Here is a 15,293-nt window from a genome sequence, read left to right as displayed (position 1 = left end):
AATCGAGCTATGCATCATACATGTCCTTAGCTCTCACCATTTTCTTGCAAAAGCATCGAAAGTAATAGAATTTTTATAAAAATTCCTTAAAATCGTCAAGTTCGAAGGGGTCTATACCCTTGAACCAAAAGTACACCAAAACCAGAACATGACAAACTCCGATGGACTTTGGATCTACTAAAACAGTCAAAATTGTAGCAAAATACTGATCCGAATTTCCATAAGTTCCAGTGATAAATAAATTATAAACTTGACTTTGGGAATTGTAAAAGTGTTGATGCGATGTAATCTCGTACGTGTTTTCATTGAAGGGCGAAACACAATGAAATGAAGGCACAATAGAAACCAGAACCCCCATCGTGCTTGGTAATGATTTTCACTATGACCATTTTCAATTCATTCACGCATTGTCCAGTCAGAAGACTTCATACTTTCTGAAGAATCACATTTTCGAGTATTGATATGTGCGTGATTCGCAATAAGGCTGCTATTTAGGATTTAATAAGTCTCATAAAATTCCCCCATTTATGAAGGTGAGACTCCTTTTTTGTGAGGAAAATCGACACTTTTTCTGAATAGCTTCAACGAACTTGAAAGTCGAACTTTCACCTTGACTTACTTTTTTTCTTTAAACACACTGAAAATAAGGTGCAGATGCAGTACATCAATCATTTTATGTACGCATATAAACCTACTTCCATAATATGTATGGATATGTTATGTTCGTATAAAAACTTATGTATTTAAAACTTCTAAATCGTTAAATTTATTTATTTTTGGAACACAAAAAAATATAAATTTCAATCCATGAGCTTGACAAGGACAAAGCATGCAAAAAAACTCAAAATTTCTGACGATAGGACTCGGGCCCCGGAAACAATTTCATTGAAAGCGTGTGAAAAGTTGCGTTTGAAAGCAGAATGATAGATCCTGTCCCTCGAAGGCAAAACGAATCCTGTATCATTTAAAGTTTAAATTAATGGTAAGACCAGGGAAAAAATATATAGCATAAATTTCCTACTTTGGTATTGGTAGTCGATGTTCCCAGAAAAGTAAAAATGGTAAAGACTCGTCCTCGGGTTAATTATGGTCGAGGGATTAATCGGCCTTCGAAATTTGCACCATAACATTTTCCCGTCCACGTCGAAATCGTCAAGGTCAATTACCTGCCAATCGTTAAGTGCTAATTTTACTATTTTGTTTAATTAAATAAAAACCAGACACATAGGAAAGAAGTTGCAGAGGAAAACAAAAACGCAATTGCCAACTTTCACCTCGTTGTGCTGATAGGGAGGCAGTTGGAGGTTTTCGATGAGCAGATGTTCCATTCTGGCCCTTCCTCGCTCCAAGTAGCACACCGTCATGTCCGCCTGGACCAGCTTGCTCAGGTCGTCCCCAAACGCGACCGCAATGTAGGTCTAAATAAATAAACAGTGTTAAACACTACCTCATTTCGTGTTATGTAGTAAACGTAAAGCAAACTAGAACCAACCCTGTTGTGATGAAGACGTCCTCCGAGGGTGAAAGTGCTAGTGAACGTATTGGCGAAAATATTAGTGAAAAACTGGTGAACGCATTAGTGAAAATAATGGTGAAAGTACATTTCGCTTTTGTCCCGGAAGTCCACCCCGTACGAGAATATTAGCAAGGCCTCCGCAGCAGTGCAAGGATAAGCTCCGTATGGACACACCCGGAAACACGCCATGGACGAACCACAGGCATAAGTGCTTATCGCTGTATTTGCATATATTTCTTAAAACTTGTACGGTTTACGGTATCTGAACTTGAAAAAGGTTGTGAATTGTTCTTACGAAACGGATTGAAGGAGAGGACGTTGGAAACTATGATCCAGTAATGAATCCCACGAAGGACGCTGGCTCTGTGCAGACGACAACAAGTCATCGCATGTTTAATGAAATTAGTTATGCACAAAACTAATTTACATGAATCTGATGTCGCCTGCCTCCGCATCTGGTGCGGTCCAGATGAAGGAAACATTTCCCAGCTTCACGGGTCGCCCCTTGTCGATGACCGTGGCGAATGGGAGGTTGAAACAGGGGCTGTATTCGAAGAGATAAGGGAGATATCGAAACTGGCCGATAAGTCCGACCCCGCCTCGCAGCACGTCGTCCCCCGCAACCACACGGGACTGAACCATTAAACCGTCAAAATCTCCACCCTCAATGCGAACTAGGAAGCAATTACAAGAAAAACACTCTTGTTTACTCGCATGCTAATTACGTAACGGTTTCGGTGTAATAAACAAGCTCATGAATTTTGTGGCATGAATAATTCGTGCCTTTCCACTCACCCAAGAGATCGGAGTTCCTGCGATACCTTCGCCCAGTGACGGATATTTTGTAGGGCGGTTCGTTCGAGTAGCCTTCCCCCAGCCCCCCAATCGACCTCTTCTTCTGCACTAGTTTCTTCCCATAGCGATTTCGAATCCGGTACCTGGAAGCCCAACTTCCGCCCTCCCCGAAGCGAGAGGACCCGTAGTACTGGGCGTAATCCTGCCCGTTGTCGTTCCCACTGTCCACGTTCCGGGGGACAAAGTCGGAACAGGAGAGGTCGGAGTAGCGCAGAATTCCGAACACAGTTTGGACAAGGAAGAGGAGTGTGATTAACACGGATAAGTAAAAACCTGGCTGCAGTCGTGTCATCTTATTTATTCAGTTGTCAGTACCGATGCAATCCCAGAAATTAAAAAAATATCAAAAAATCCTCAAATACTGTGATGTGTTTCCCGTAAGCCAGTCAATTTGTAAGTGAGAAGTCTCCAAAGTTATAACTCTCATGAAAAAGTCGTCGTTCTCGTGACATGGAAAACTCCAGACGACGCTACGTATGAAAATACCTCTGGCTACGTTGTGGGTGAGACACGCGTTGGTGAAAGCAGGAAAAAGCGAGGAGTCTCATCATACATGTCGTATCTAAATTCTTGTGAAATTCGTGAATGCATGTGTGCACCACACGTACAAACGAGTTAACCAAGTCCAGTTCGAGCCATGTATTTTCTTCAATTTGTGCAGGTGAGCTTTTCACCCGTCGTGGATATCTATTATGCAGCAATGGTGAGGTGAAGGAAGGTGCGGTGCGTGCAGTGCGGTGACACTGACTGACATGTTAACTAATCGAATCGACAGGAGATGATGATGACGATCAGTAACCTCGAGTGGGGACAAGTATCCATCCAGATAGCGTAATTATGTGATAATAAGATGCCTACCTGTCGCATGTATATATTTAGTTATTGTCCTTCCGCAAGTCAATTATACCGCTGACTCTGACCATTCCTCACTCCACGCAAAAATTGAATATTCGGTAACATGGGGTGCAAAAGAAGTAAAAATGTGTTCCGAAATTATCCTCAACATCTTGGGATTGTCGCTTTCACTGGAATCATTACTTGTGTTCTGATTCTATTTATGACAAGAAACCCAAAACTGTATGCATCATTCTCAAATAATGATTGTCGTCAAAGTGAAAGTGTCATTAATTTAGAGCAAAATAATGACAATGACGATGAATACTCTTCACCGGTGTGGACCAGGATCAGTGATTCCATCCACGTGTACAGCGCCCATTTCGACCCACGCATCATCCACGGACCTCACTTTTCCATATTCTCCCCCGACTATTCCTGGAAAATGAGAACAAGTAATTTGCATAAGTCGAGCTTGGTTCGAATAATCGGAATTAGGCGATTCCCACCCACGGCCACCATCATCGCTCGGAATCCCATGGCCTGGCTTCTCATCAAGGACGAGACGCTGTTCAGTGATGACCACGAGTGCAAATTATTCCTCGCGAATGGCTCCACTTTCTCTTCCGCCGTCCTCACGTATCACGTCGTGGAGGAAGGAATCAAAACATTTGCGGCCTCTTTCTTCAACTGTTATTTCGACCTCGAAGGAAATGACGACTTATTTCGAGGAGGATTTGTAGCTTTGGTCCCCAAAAATGAGGGGGAATATCCACTCAAACTACTAAAAATCCAGAATACCCGTCGGCCCGATGTTGTATCGCCACAGAATGTCAAAAACTTATCATTGGCCATTTGCACCCGGCCCCTGTTCTCGTCCCCCGAGGGAGACTTTGCCCTCGTTCGAAAACTAACTCAATTTATTTCCTACTACGTCGCACTTGGAGTGAATTTCTTTACTTTCTACGAACTCAGCACTTTCCCAGGAGTGAGGAAGTACTTGAGAGAGTTGAGACGCCGTCAGGATTTCCGGCACAATTTCCGGTTGCATGTACAAAAGTGGAATTTGCCGACAGGAAATACCTCCGAATTATGGGTACGTACTTATGTACAAATATGCATAGGATACCACAATAGAATTCAACATAATTGTACTGATACACAGGATTATGGTTCCCTGGCGGCGTTGAACGACTGTCTTTACCGGAATATGTGGGCCGATCATGTCCTCTTCCTGGATCTCGATGAGTTTATAGTCCCGCAAAAAGAACACTCGTTGGGACAACTGATCAATTATTTGGAGGAGAAAAGTGGAAGCAAAAATAGGTGCGTATTTATGCCTGCTGGAGAAAGTCGTAGTGAAATATTTGTGTTTTCGAGCTATGATTTGTTTGCAGGTTGTCAATCTCTCCTCCTCAAATTTTGATCCGAAACACGTTCTTCTGTTCGGAATTTTGCTCTGCAACTGGAGAGAACACAGTGACATCGGCGACCTTGGAGGACACATTTCCCATTACGACGTGCAGAACAAGGACGAAACGAGTTTGGCATGCGAAATTGAGAACTAAATTTATCCTGCGGCCAACTTTATCTATTTCGGTGGGCCATCACACTGCTCATAATTTTTGGAGGAACAGCAGCAATTCAGGCAGGAGGACAGATGATAAAGTCGAAGTGTATCAGGACCCAAGACAACAAAACTCCATCATTGCTGACGTTGGCGTTGCGCTTCTCAATCATTATCGAGAATGTGGACCAATATCCACCAAAAAACAACCCATCCTCAACAGATTAACGATAAAGGACGAGAAAATTGTAAGAATTTTGAAACAAAGGAATTTTAAATGGCTTCGGTATTAATTAGGTGACCAATACATAAATAATTATTTTAAATGTTCTTTATCCCGTAAAACGAGGAACACAGTATTTTTACAGATTTTATAATCGATAAATGAGTAAAATAGAGTATTGAGCAGGAGACCATTAGAGATGATGAAGGTACAGAAGTTGTACATATGTGTGATGTGAATGCATTGGTTGACAGTCATTATCAAGCAAGTCTTTCAACTAGAAACACAATAAAAACAATTAAAGAAATCTTAAAAAAATGGCAAACAATTCTTTGCAGAAAATCTTATTAATTTTCTCGTCCTCCTAGCGTATAAATCTTCTTACAAAAATGATGCATCCATGTCTCTGCAGGAGGGGTGGCTATTGTCCGTCGTCTCCTTAAATATACGATTTTTTTGATTTTTCCTATTCTTTTCTTGATCTTATTTCTTTGTTTGTATTTAATGTTACCTCTTCCGGTCCCAAAGGTTCGCCACAAACGGTGCAGACCTTGTTGGGCCCAACGCCGCGACCTCCGCCACTGCTCCCCTCACTCCGGTCAGTGTGCTGACGTTGGAGCAGAATCCGTGGGGCCGGCCCCACCGTCCTGGCCGATGACGACGAGTGGGGCTGATTGTTGTGGGGGTGTGACTGCTGATCACGTGGACTCATGTCTTCCAAACGTATCCCATCGGCAGTAGCAGCTTCGGCGTCCCTTTCTTGCTCTCCCTGTTTCTGCTGCTGCTGGGATTGTTGGGGTCCTGTTTCATGGGAACAGTTTTCATGAAAACTTATTAGCGAATTGATGGTGACGGCAAAAGGTGTTGTTTAAGTACGGATCAATTTCTGCAAACTGGTAGGGAGGTCTGCAACGCCGATTTTTCTGTCGCACTTGAAGCATCCAACTCGATACATGATGACGAGAATTCCTGACTAATTTTATTCACGGTTACTTACAAAAATTAATTATGAGACATTTGTTTATTGGACTAATTAATTTTACCGATAATGTAACGAACATAACCATAAACCACATGATGAGAAAAGTTACGTTATCCACGCCCATTTTGATAAGGAGAAAACAGTCCAGAGAAGGAGAGTATTCAACCCATTGCTAAAATATAGCGTAGAATTTCTTACGTCTTTCTTGTCTTGAGAGAAAGTCAACCCAATAACATTTGACTCTGAGGAAAAAGAGTTTTATTTTGCATACAAAATATTCCACGTATACAAAAAATAGATAAAAAGTTGAGAGAACCAGAATTACTTAAATGAAAATCGATTTTCACATTAGATCCGGGTTAACCGTAGGATAAAACTAAAATAAAAGAGAGAAGATAGAATAGCTATCAAAAACCTTATGCATGCTTCATAGTTCGTTGTAAATTAGTTGATAGTCCAATTACCCGGCCTTTTACAATCGATCAATTCTCTGACGTTTGTCAAATTTGTGACATTATGCTACCAAATTATAGACTTTAACCCGTTCTATAAAATTGCGACCAAGAATTAAAGTAATAACTTTACTTTTTGCTAAAATAGGCTATTTTTTGAGATGACGATGTGACCCACGCTGGTCCGGAATGCCGAATTTTGTCGCTAAAATCTGTTCCCACCGATTCGAAAATGAATTACCCTCTTTGACATACATTCATGGAACATGAACAATTATGGAAAGTTGGATTTACATCGTTCAACTATTTAGGTTGTGTTTTGAAGTGGCATATGCTGGAACTTGCATTATGAGATTAAGCTAAATTGGAAAAACTACAAGTTAAAAGTCCTACCTAGTCCTATGCTAAATGCATTATTAATTCCATATCTAAAAAGAAATTTGAATCTATTCAAAGGCAAATTGGCATAGGCAAACTACTGGGCGTGCTACAATCACGGGCTTGCCTTGACTTGTTCATGGTAAGACGGACTTATTTGGCTAGCATTTTTGTAGTTTTCCAACCTCCAATGAACTAAAATTAAGCAAATTGATGCACATTAAATTGGGAAACTATTCACCTGATTATGACTACAGGAAAGTGTAGCCCTATCAATTAGCAAGTCTTTATAGTCAAAGTTAAAACACCAAGGTCAAGAATAAATTACAATTTTGTTGTTCACATTTATACTCTTAATGAGACTTTAGTCAGCTATTAGTCACAACTCGAGTTCTAGATATTACATATCTCGACTTATCAACCTTCTCAACTTAATTGCACATTTGTGCCAAAAAAATTAAACAAAGTATTTCATTTTTACAACGGAATTATATTTAAATCGATAAGTATTTATATGGACGCCCAAGATGCGTTCATCGTTCTTGGCGATGATGAAGATATCCACAGTAGTTTAGAAACTGAGGTCAATTCATTGTGGGAGGTAATACTTCTTATCGCCGTTGTCCTTGGAATTCTTATCTTTCTGGCTTATCGAAAATGGAAAATTCACCAAGCAAGGAAAAAAACGTTGGCGATTTTTAACTTTCCATACTCAGGTTCGTGGGGAGGGGATAATTTTAAAGGGTGGAAATCTATATATGTGCAGATAGTATTTGTTAAAATCATTAAATCTAAATGTAAATTTTCCAGAGCTTTCAACCCCGATCGTGTCTGCAGAAGTCTGCAACGGTTGAAATTTTCCTTGGGCACAACTAAATAGACGCATTGAATAATTTACTAACGCGATCGTATAAATTATTTATTACTAATTATTTCGTATAAAATATAGATATAAACGATTTCTCATATTCACATTCACAAGATTTATGTAGGTTTGTTGGTCGTTTCTCATTTTGTCTCATGCAGTTCTTTCGCCATACAGTGAGCGAAAGCGAATAAACAAACTTTTTGTATTTTCACGTGTGACAGCAATTTGCTGTGCTCTTGTTTCTTTAATTTCGTACTTTTTTACCTTCATTCTAACAAAATCACACCATAAACTAACTGGTATGCGACATACCGTGTGCCGATTTATCACCATCTTTCAAAATCGGTATGATCTCATTTTGACTCAATCGTAAAGGTAGTGTTTTTATTGGCTCATTACTAATTCGAGGTTGCTTGACATTTTATCATTATACTAGAGTTGTCAAACAACCTTGAATTTTATTTGAAGACAAAAGACAAAGCAAAAATTGATAACACTATTTTGTTTTGTGTCAATCACAACCCTAATAAATTATACTTTATACTCAAAATTAATGAAAGGCAATTAAGAACCATAACTAGACGACTAACAAGACGAAGTTTACATAACTGGCAGAATGGATATGGATAACCAACAACCTGTTTCTGGGGATTCAAGTTTAGCAAAAAGGCCATTCTACATGACGGAGTCAAAAGGTAATACTTACCATGAATTAGGGCAATTTCGAGGGTCGAAGGTCATGTGTAATCTGTAACTATTTACAAATTTATAATAGAACCCTTGCTAAAGGTACAAGACATCCCTCAATGTGTTACAAATTGTCAAGGAGTTCCACCCCATATCCAAATGCTGATGAGCATCAAAGGGGACCAGGATTTCATCTCTGTCCACGAATTTTCTGCAAGATTGTGCCACATCTTACTCGTCGAGACGGGATTTTTCCCTGTTACTGGAGACGTTTTTCAGTCAACAGGTTTTACTTTTACACCACAGGCACTGATGGATATGCCGGATAGTTTGAGAATTCCAGAGTAATAATCATTGTTTGTTCTGCTTGATAACTAATTTTGGTACATCATTAAAATCTAATATCTGTTACACAGGTTTTCTCGGAAGATGCTGATTTCTTCAATGTTTTCACAACAAGGCATTTATGCATTAAAGTACAAAGTCATTCTTTGCGAGTTGGTGCCAGAAAGTGTGGAAAATAGTGGGGACGATAAAAGTACTGGTGAAAGCTCCGAGGCTAAGCCGTCCGAAAGTGGGGCTGAAAGTGTGTGGCAGTACAATTTCTCGAATGACATCAATGTAACAATGTTGTTTACGGAAGATCGACTAAATATTACAGGTACGAAACGGTATCTATACACGATAATAATTTTAAATTATACAAATAACACTTTCGATTATTTTAATCTGATTTGCAGCTGTGTGCAACATGGGAGTACCAAAAAGAACCATCACCCAGCAATTGACACTGAATATTGAAGAATTTTTTACACAAAGAGCAATAGTAGTCCCGGTTCGGTTAAGAGGAGATCAATGGATGCGAAAATTTGATATTAACTACACCAGATTGTCTGTATACTTTAAGAACAAGTTTGCAATTATTCTTCTGGACCAAATGGATGGAATTTTGCTGGAGCGAAGGGGTCTATTTTCATTGCCATATTTAGCACTAATTAAAATTTTGAAAAAGTCGGATGTCATTACAATTTTACGAATGAGCAAAACCTGCACATGCTTTTACAACATTGTGAGAGACAATAGACTGTGGGAATTCCTACTCAAGAGGTAATTTATGTAAATGTATCTGTTAACTGTGGGTTCTCGATCTATATTACGGACGTAACACCATCACGCTTTAATATTTTAATTTGTAGCCCAAACCAGGGCTTATGTAATCGTCATGTCCGTCTGTCCTTCGATAACTCGGCATCTCGTTTTGACGTACAAAGCACACAAAATTTTTGTAAATCTGAATTAAATCAATACATTTATGTAACTTGCCCGTCAAAACTAGATGCAAAAATGAAAATATTAAACCATGGGGGCGGTACAGTCCGCAACCACTTATTCCCCCCAGTGGATAACACAAGTGGTGGCGGATAAGTCAATCCGATGGAGAATGTACTCTAATTTTTTTTATATATTTCTCCTTTGTATAGGGACTTTCCAACTGACTCCGACCAACCCACCAGTGCCAGTATTTCGTCTCGCCCACCACCCCCACCTCCACCACTTCCAGGAATAATGGCCCCGCCACCAACACCTGCACCAAGATCTACGACTCCCACTGAACCCTCGTCCCCACCTGCTACGGATAATCAACAAAAACTGAAATCAGACGAGGATCCTAATTATTACGAGATTTATAAACAAAAGTATGCTTCCAAACATCGAAGGTTGCACCGAATGAACTCGTTTCCAATAAGGTTTTTCCCGACTTTACGAATTAACCGGAGAATTCCCAGTATTCCGTTTCATTTTGATCGTTTCTAACTTGTCAGAGGCAACCCACAGAATTGTAGGTCAGAATGAAAGTTGGATGATGCCACTAGATTTTGAGTGAGAATCTCTGACAATTGAATGTGATATTTCCTTGTCATATAAAATTTTAGTGTTTGAGGATGCAAACATAGTAATAAACATGCCAATATTTGTTGATAATTCCAAACCAATCAGTTATGCTTGTATAAACCAATATCATCTCCCTCCAGGGTGCATAAACTTTTTTGTTGTCCGTGGTTTCTCCTTAGAAGAAACCACGGACAACAAAAAAGTTTATGCACCCTGATCTCCCTCCAAGTACGATGGCTTTTGTTTCGTTTCACGCCCTTTGGGTTCCTCGGTGCAAAGTTGTATGCAGATTGCGATTAGCTTTCTTAATAAATTAGTGAAGGGGAGTTTGTAAATTCGATAAGTTTAGGAGATATTTATTTCATAGGCTCACTGAACAAATATGCAAATAGGTACTATTTCCCGTTACAACTTGGAATACAGGCTTTTGGAGATGTCTACCCAGTCTTTAGACTTTTCAAAGCAACCAGGCGTCTGTTTCATTGCATTTTCCAAGTGCTTATAAACTTGACCATCGCTCGCACCCAGGCACGAATTCAGAATAAAATCCGTAGGTGCGAGCGCATCTACTAAGGAAATCGCTTCAGCTTTCAATTCCTTACAAAGCTGGATAATATTCTCCCGGATGTACCTGCCGGGTTTGGGCCCTGAGAAGTAGCCACCCGCATACAAAATTCCTGCGTGCCTCTCCAAACAGGACAAGCCGTAAATCAACATTAGTTTTTTCAACACTAAGCGAATATTCCAAGAAATGTCTTCATTGTTTGCAAATTTGTGCCAGAAGACGTCCAGAGCATAATTCTCGACAAAAACGATGGACAAAGTTCGAGCGTGATAGAATTGAGAGTCGTTCTTGGCCGTGAAATTGTCTTCTCCGGAGGCTTGAATCCCTTGGAATTTTTCACTTGTTGACTTGAGAAGGTAGCAGACCAGCCATTTGTACGCTTTCAGAATTGCTCCCGGCTGCAAGAAATCTTCCCGAGGTTCTCGCGATTTGAAAACAAATTTCTTCTTTAGTCGAGCGTCCGCATTCTTCAAGAATTTGATGGCACCGAAGGGAGAACTTGTGGCCATTTCTTCTCGCTTGGTATTCACCCATACGTTGAGGAGCCAGTTACTGGCTTGCTGTAGAAGGACATTGTTATCCCCTAGAAAAAAGTCTTGCACTTTTAGTTAGGACTATTTTTTTCTAATTTCGATAATCTACATACCTTCGAAAGTCAAAAATGAATCTCCATCATCTCTCAACCTCCCAATTCCTGCCGCTTTCAAGTACCCGTGACCCCCACAGGCTTCTCTGCATGGGAACATATATACATGCATGACTAATGAGGATTTTTGCAAGGGTGTTTAATACGTGCATTATTCAGTATTATTTTAGCTCATCATCCAATTAAATGGTCTTACAATAGTGCAGTAATGCTCATGCAGGTATCACTTTGCGTTTGCATTGTTACACATTATTTTGCGACACTACGAATTTGATACTCTACTTTTCATAATAATATGAACCAATTCTGGCCTTCGGTCACTTTACATAATTCTGCTGCATATCTACCAATACGTTTTCAAAGGACACTCGATGAATTTGTTACCTGCTTTCTTGCACCGTATCTCGTGCCAGCCACCTATGCAATTTAATGTGTAATTAAATATGCATACATAACTGTCGTGTGACGATATATTTATCAAGCTACTGCACGTAAGTAAGTACCCTGCAACTGGTTTTGCGGCAGCGCTGATACCATGCAATTCTGCCCCCATTACTGCCCGCTCCTCAGCGGAAATGTCAGGATTGAACTGGCTGAGTATAAATTCAAACAACGTGTCAAACAAGTATCGACTGAAGCACTTGAAAACGTAACACCCAGCCAAAAGTGGGAACAAACGGCATTGCTGCATCTGGTACTCAATGACGGGAAGTTCTGGGCTTCCATCCGGTCCAAATTGTCGCCTCACGGCGCTGTACCGAATAGCGATAGAAATGGCAATGCTTGCATTGGCCACGACCAAACCAACGATTCCGAATCGTGGACCGGAAAGAACCCCAAGCGATGCGCCTGGTGAGAATATTTTTATGATAATCATTCATAAATGTGTAAAATTTTAAGGCCTACTGAAGCGTTTTTTGGTATCCTTGATTGGAGAAATGTAGGTTCCTTCCGGCGTCACTGTGCCGGTCTTATCGAGCAGCCCCTCGATGTCCAGCTCGTAATTGTCGAACATCATGAAGCCATTATCCAACCCGTTGAGGCCGATCTTGGCCCCCATGTCGCCTATCGTCACTCCGGGGAGCGGATTCATCTGCTTGTCCCGAATGGGAACGACGAAGCCGTGGAGACCGTGACATTCTCCGTCCGGAGTGTACAGTTGGGCGAGGATGTATGCATAATTTGCAGTCTTACCAAGATTGGCAGACCAACATTTTGCTGCCTTTTATATACGCGATTCATTAATAACGTGCGGAGGCAACTATTTCATGTACATTATGACTAATTCAAAAAAGGTGGATACATACCTCAAAATCGGGAGTATGCAAAATGAACTTTTGTTTCCGTGTGTCAAATGTAGCCCTGGTTCTGAATGCTTTTGTGTTGGTTCTATAAAATCAAGCATTTGATGATTTACTTCTACCAGTTTCTTGAAACATTTCCAATAAAATCTCGATTACCCATGAGAAATTTCGGTCATTGCAATGCAACCTGTTAGCTAGAATGATGGCGACAATTCTCATTGCATTCGTACAACGAATAATTTTAGATATGCGCATACTTGAAGTTTCTCAGCGGCATTGATATATTTCCTGTGCTTCTCGGTACCCAAACCTCTGACAGCGTTGGGGAAGAATCCCAGCAAAATTCCTCTTCTCAGACAAACGCTCCAGTCATATTGACCAAGCGCAGTAGCAATTTCAACATTCTTAAATTAAATCATGTTTAAATTCAAGTAGTATACATTTAACAACTTATTTATTATGAGGGCGGGTATGTATTTAACCAAAATCGCTGAAACGTGTATCTACGAAAAAAACGCCAAAGCACGAATCAGGCCCGTAGCGACGTGTTGTCCGGCCTGGAGAGTTTGGCCGTGGTACGGCCTCACTATGCTCTCCAAAAATTACTGAATCCCTTATTTTATTGCTGATTTATTGCTGACCCTGATTTTACCTAGTGTATTTTATTGCTGACCTTGACGGTACGGCCCCTTGGGCTGTACGGCCTGGAGAGTGTCTCTCCACCTCTCTCCAGCGTCGCTACGGCGCTGCACGAAATACAGATATGCACGAAAAAAATTTAAGATACATCGCAAAATGTGTATTTCTGAGTATCCAGGATTTATCTCCGGATTTTTTGTTTCCAATTTCTTTGAGCAAAAAAACTTCGTCTCATATCGTCTAGAAATTTACAAAGTCGTCATCAAATGCAAAAGTTGAGAAATAAATACATATCCGCCCTCTGATTATTATGAAGTGGCTAACCAAGCGTGGGTTAATATTTTTGGGAATGAACTCCTGAAATCTGAAAACTTTTTTCAAAGTGGATATTCGATGTTCTTCCAAAGATAAGTCGACAGGGGAATGAGCAAATAAGGGATCTTGCTCCATCTTTTTCCATAATCCGTTCTGTGGTTAAACAATTATTATAAAACTCAAATATTCACTGTATTTTGGGTTGAGTTGAAAGAATCGTACCTTTATTCGAATTGCTTCCTCATCGTCCAGAGTAGAAGCCATTTCCCTCCAATTAAACGAACATTGCTTCCGGTAAACGTCCAATGGGCCGGATTTACTGAAATCCGGAAGCACATTTTCCAACGGTTCAGACCAATCAATTTCAGACTCAATTTCTTTCACCATCTTATTATTTTGAGCGAACTTATTGTTAGTTAGAATTTATGTATTCTATTTTCCCAAATAAATGCAGATTGATGAATGAATGAGCTGTGATAAGCACATTTTACTCGTGTGACAGTACATTAAAGAAATTCAAGGACATATTTATCTTTGAGCTATGTATGTATATGATAATATGATATACAGCTTGATGCATTTAACCTATGAATTTTGTACCATAATATCATGACAGTCTGAATTGTATTTACGTATGTATTTTAAGGTCAAAGGTTAACAGTGAATAGTGCTCGTGTATGTAATTCATGCTGAAATTAAAACACAAAGAAGTTTCGCAGAATCCAATCAACATGTTTGTTCACAATATTTAAAAAACATACCGTCATTCTATAATTAATCAAAATTGACAGGCAATTAGTGCCCATTTGTAGCATTTGGGCGGGTTCGCTTGCTTTTATTACGCGCATAGATTTCGGAGAAAGTCCAAAGTGGGAGTCTACCATAGATCTTGCATATTAAGCAGATGGTACGAGTCATTCCTTTGTGGACAAAGGAGGATACTTTGGACCCTCAGGATTCAGAGGACGCGTACCTTATTGGACCTCTGGAGTGAGCTTGCGCGCCCTTCGAATCGTCAGCCAGCCTAAAATTGTGCTGAGGTAGTTAGCATTTTTAAACTCTGTTAGAATATTTTATCCAACAGTTTGATTAGAAAACGCAGCGCACATCAAGTGTCTTGTCCCACATTTAGCATTGGGGTCATAGGTCACGTGATGCGCGTTCCTGGGCAAACGTTTGGATAAAACTATAAAACTTCTAGCCCATTGGACTTTACCTACAACTATCATGAACGAATTGTGTCCTGCATTGTTCCTAATATAAAAAATATAGATACATTTATGAAACATGATTTTACTGTAAGCATAAAAAATAATTTTATTCTCTATACTACATTTTCCCAAGAAATGTAACCATTTCCTCTTTCCAGCCAGCCCTTTATCATGCTTCAGAATCAAAGGGTTTTCTAATAATCCGAAAATCTCGGGCTTTCTTCGGATTTTATATAAAATCTCTCCACGCGTGCAGGTGACGGAAGTGAAGGAACGGAAATTATATTTTCACAGACTTTCGTTTCGTCTCCTCACCCAGAACTTTCTCCCCGAACGAGTAGAATTTCAATCCATCCAC

The 15,293-nt window shown here is 40.0% G+C and overlaps 3 protein-coding genes and 1 long non-coding RNA gene across 7 annotated transcripts; 1 reads left to right on the top strand and 3 right to left on the bottom strand.

The window, feature by feature from the left end:
• Positions 1-742: 742 nt before the first annotated feature.
• LOC110858590 lies at positions 743-2,689 on the bottom strand. Its single transcript, XM_022107407.2, has 8 exons — positions 2,312-2,689; positions 1,944-2,190; positions 1,812-1,879; positions 1,602-1,734; positions 1,493-1,529; positions 1,275-1,418; positions 1,022-1,166; positions 743-955 (listed from the first exon to the last, which is right to left on the bottom strand). The coding sequence occupies exons 1-8, from the start codon at positions 2,661-2,663 to the stop codon at positions 801-803; spliced, it is 1,281 nt and encodes a 426-aa protein (XP_021963099.1). The 5' UTR covers positions 2,664-2,689; the 3' UTR covers positions 743-800.
• A 467-nt stretch (positions 2,690-3,156) lies between these two features.
• Positions 3,157-10,356, top strand: LOC110858639. Of its 4 annotated transcripts, none has more exons than XM_022107468.2 (7): positions 7,126-7,523; positions 7,618-8,020; positions 8,291-8,370; positions 8,451-8,706; positions 8,779-9,023; positions 9,103-9,469; positions 9,844-10,356. In XM_022107468.2, the coding sequence occupies exons 2-7, from the start codon at positions 7,977-7,979 to the stop codon at positions 10,175-10,177; spliced, it is 1,326 nt and encodes a 441-aa protein (XP_021963160.1). In that variant the 5' UTR covers positions 7,126-7,523; positions 7,618-7,976; the 3' UTR covers positions 10,178-10,356. The 4 variants fall into 4 exon arrangements, 3 of the variants coding, with proteins under 3 accessions (XP_021963160.1, XP_021963161.1, XP_021963162.1); XM_022107469.2 differs by having other exon boundaries at positions 8,236-8,370; XM_022107470.2 differs by having other exon boundaries at positions 7,618-8,050; positions 8,236-8,370.
• LOC118438410 lies at positions 5,104-6,156 on the bottom strand. Its single transcript, XR_004836763.1, has 4 exons — positions 6,039-6,156; positions 5,507-5,968; positions 5,381-5,433; positions 5,104-5,272 (listed from the first exon to the last, which is right to left on the bottom strand). It is a non-coding gene; the product is annotated as an uncharacterized LOC118438410 (long non-coding RNA).
• Positions 10,357-10,590: 234 nt separating the features above from the next.
• Positions 10,591-14,228, bottom strand: LOC110858588 (peroxisomal acyl-coenzyme A oxidase 3). Its single transcript, XM_022107405.2, has 10 exons — positions 13,947-14,228; positions 13,734-13,877; positions 13,028-13,174; positions 12,927-12,964; positions 12,774-12,855; positions 12,373-12,688; positions 11,970-12,315; positions 11,851-11,883; positions 11,467-11,552; positions 10,591-11,403 (listed from the first exon to the last, which is right to left on the bottom strand). The coding sequence occupies exons 1-10, from the start codon at positions 14,109-14,111 to the stop codon at positions 10,661-10,663; spliced, it is 2,100 nt and encodes a 699-aa protein (XP_021963097.1). The 5' UTR covers positions 14,112-14,228; the 3' UTR covers positions 10,591-10,660.
• Positions 14,229-15,293: the final 1,065 nt, after the last annotated feature.

This window comes from Folsomia candida, unplaced genomic scaffold, assembly GCF_002217175.1.
Source record: "Folsomia candida strain VU population unplaced genomic scaffold, ASM221717v1 Fcan01_Sc021, whole genome shotgun sequence".
NCBI classification, from domain to species: domain Eukaryota; kingdom Metazoa; phylum Arthropoda; class Collembola; order Entomobryomorpha; family Isotomidae; genus Folsomia; species Folsomia candida.
This window is presented reverse-complemented; position numbering and strand designations above follow the sequence as displayed.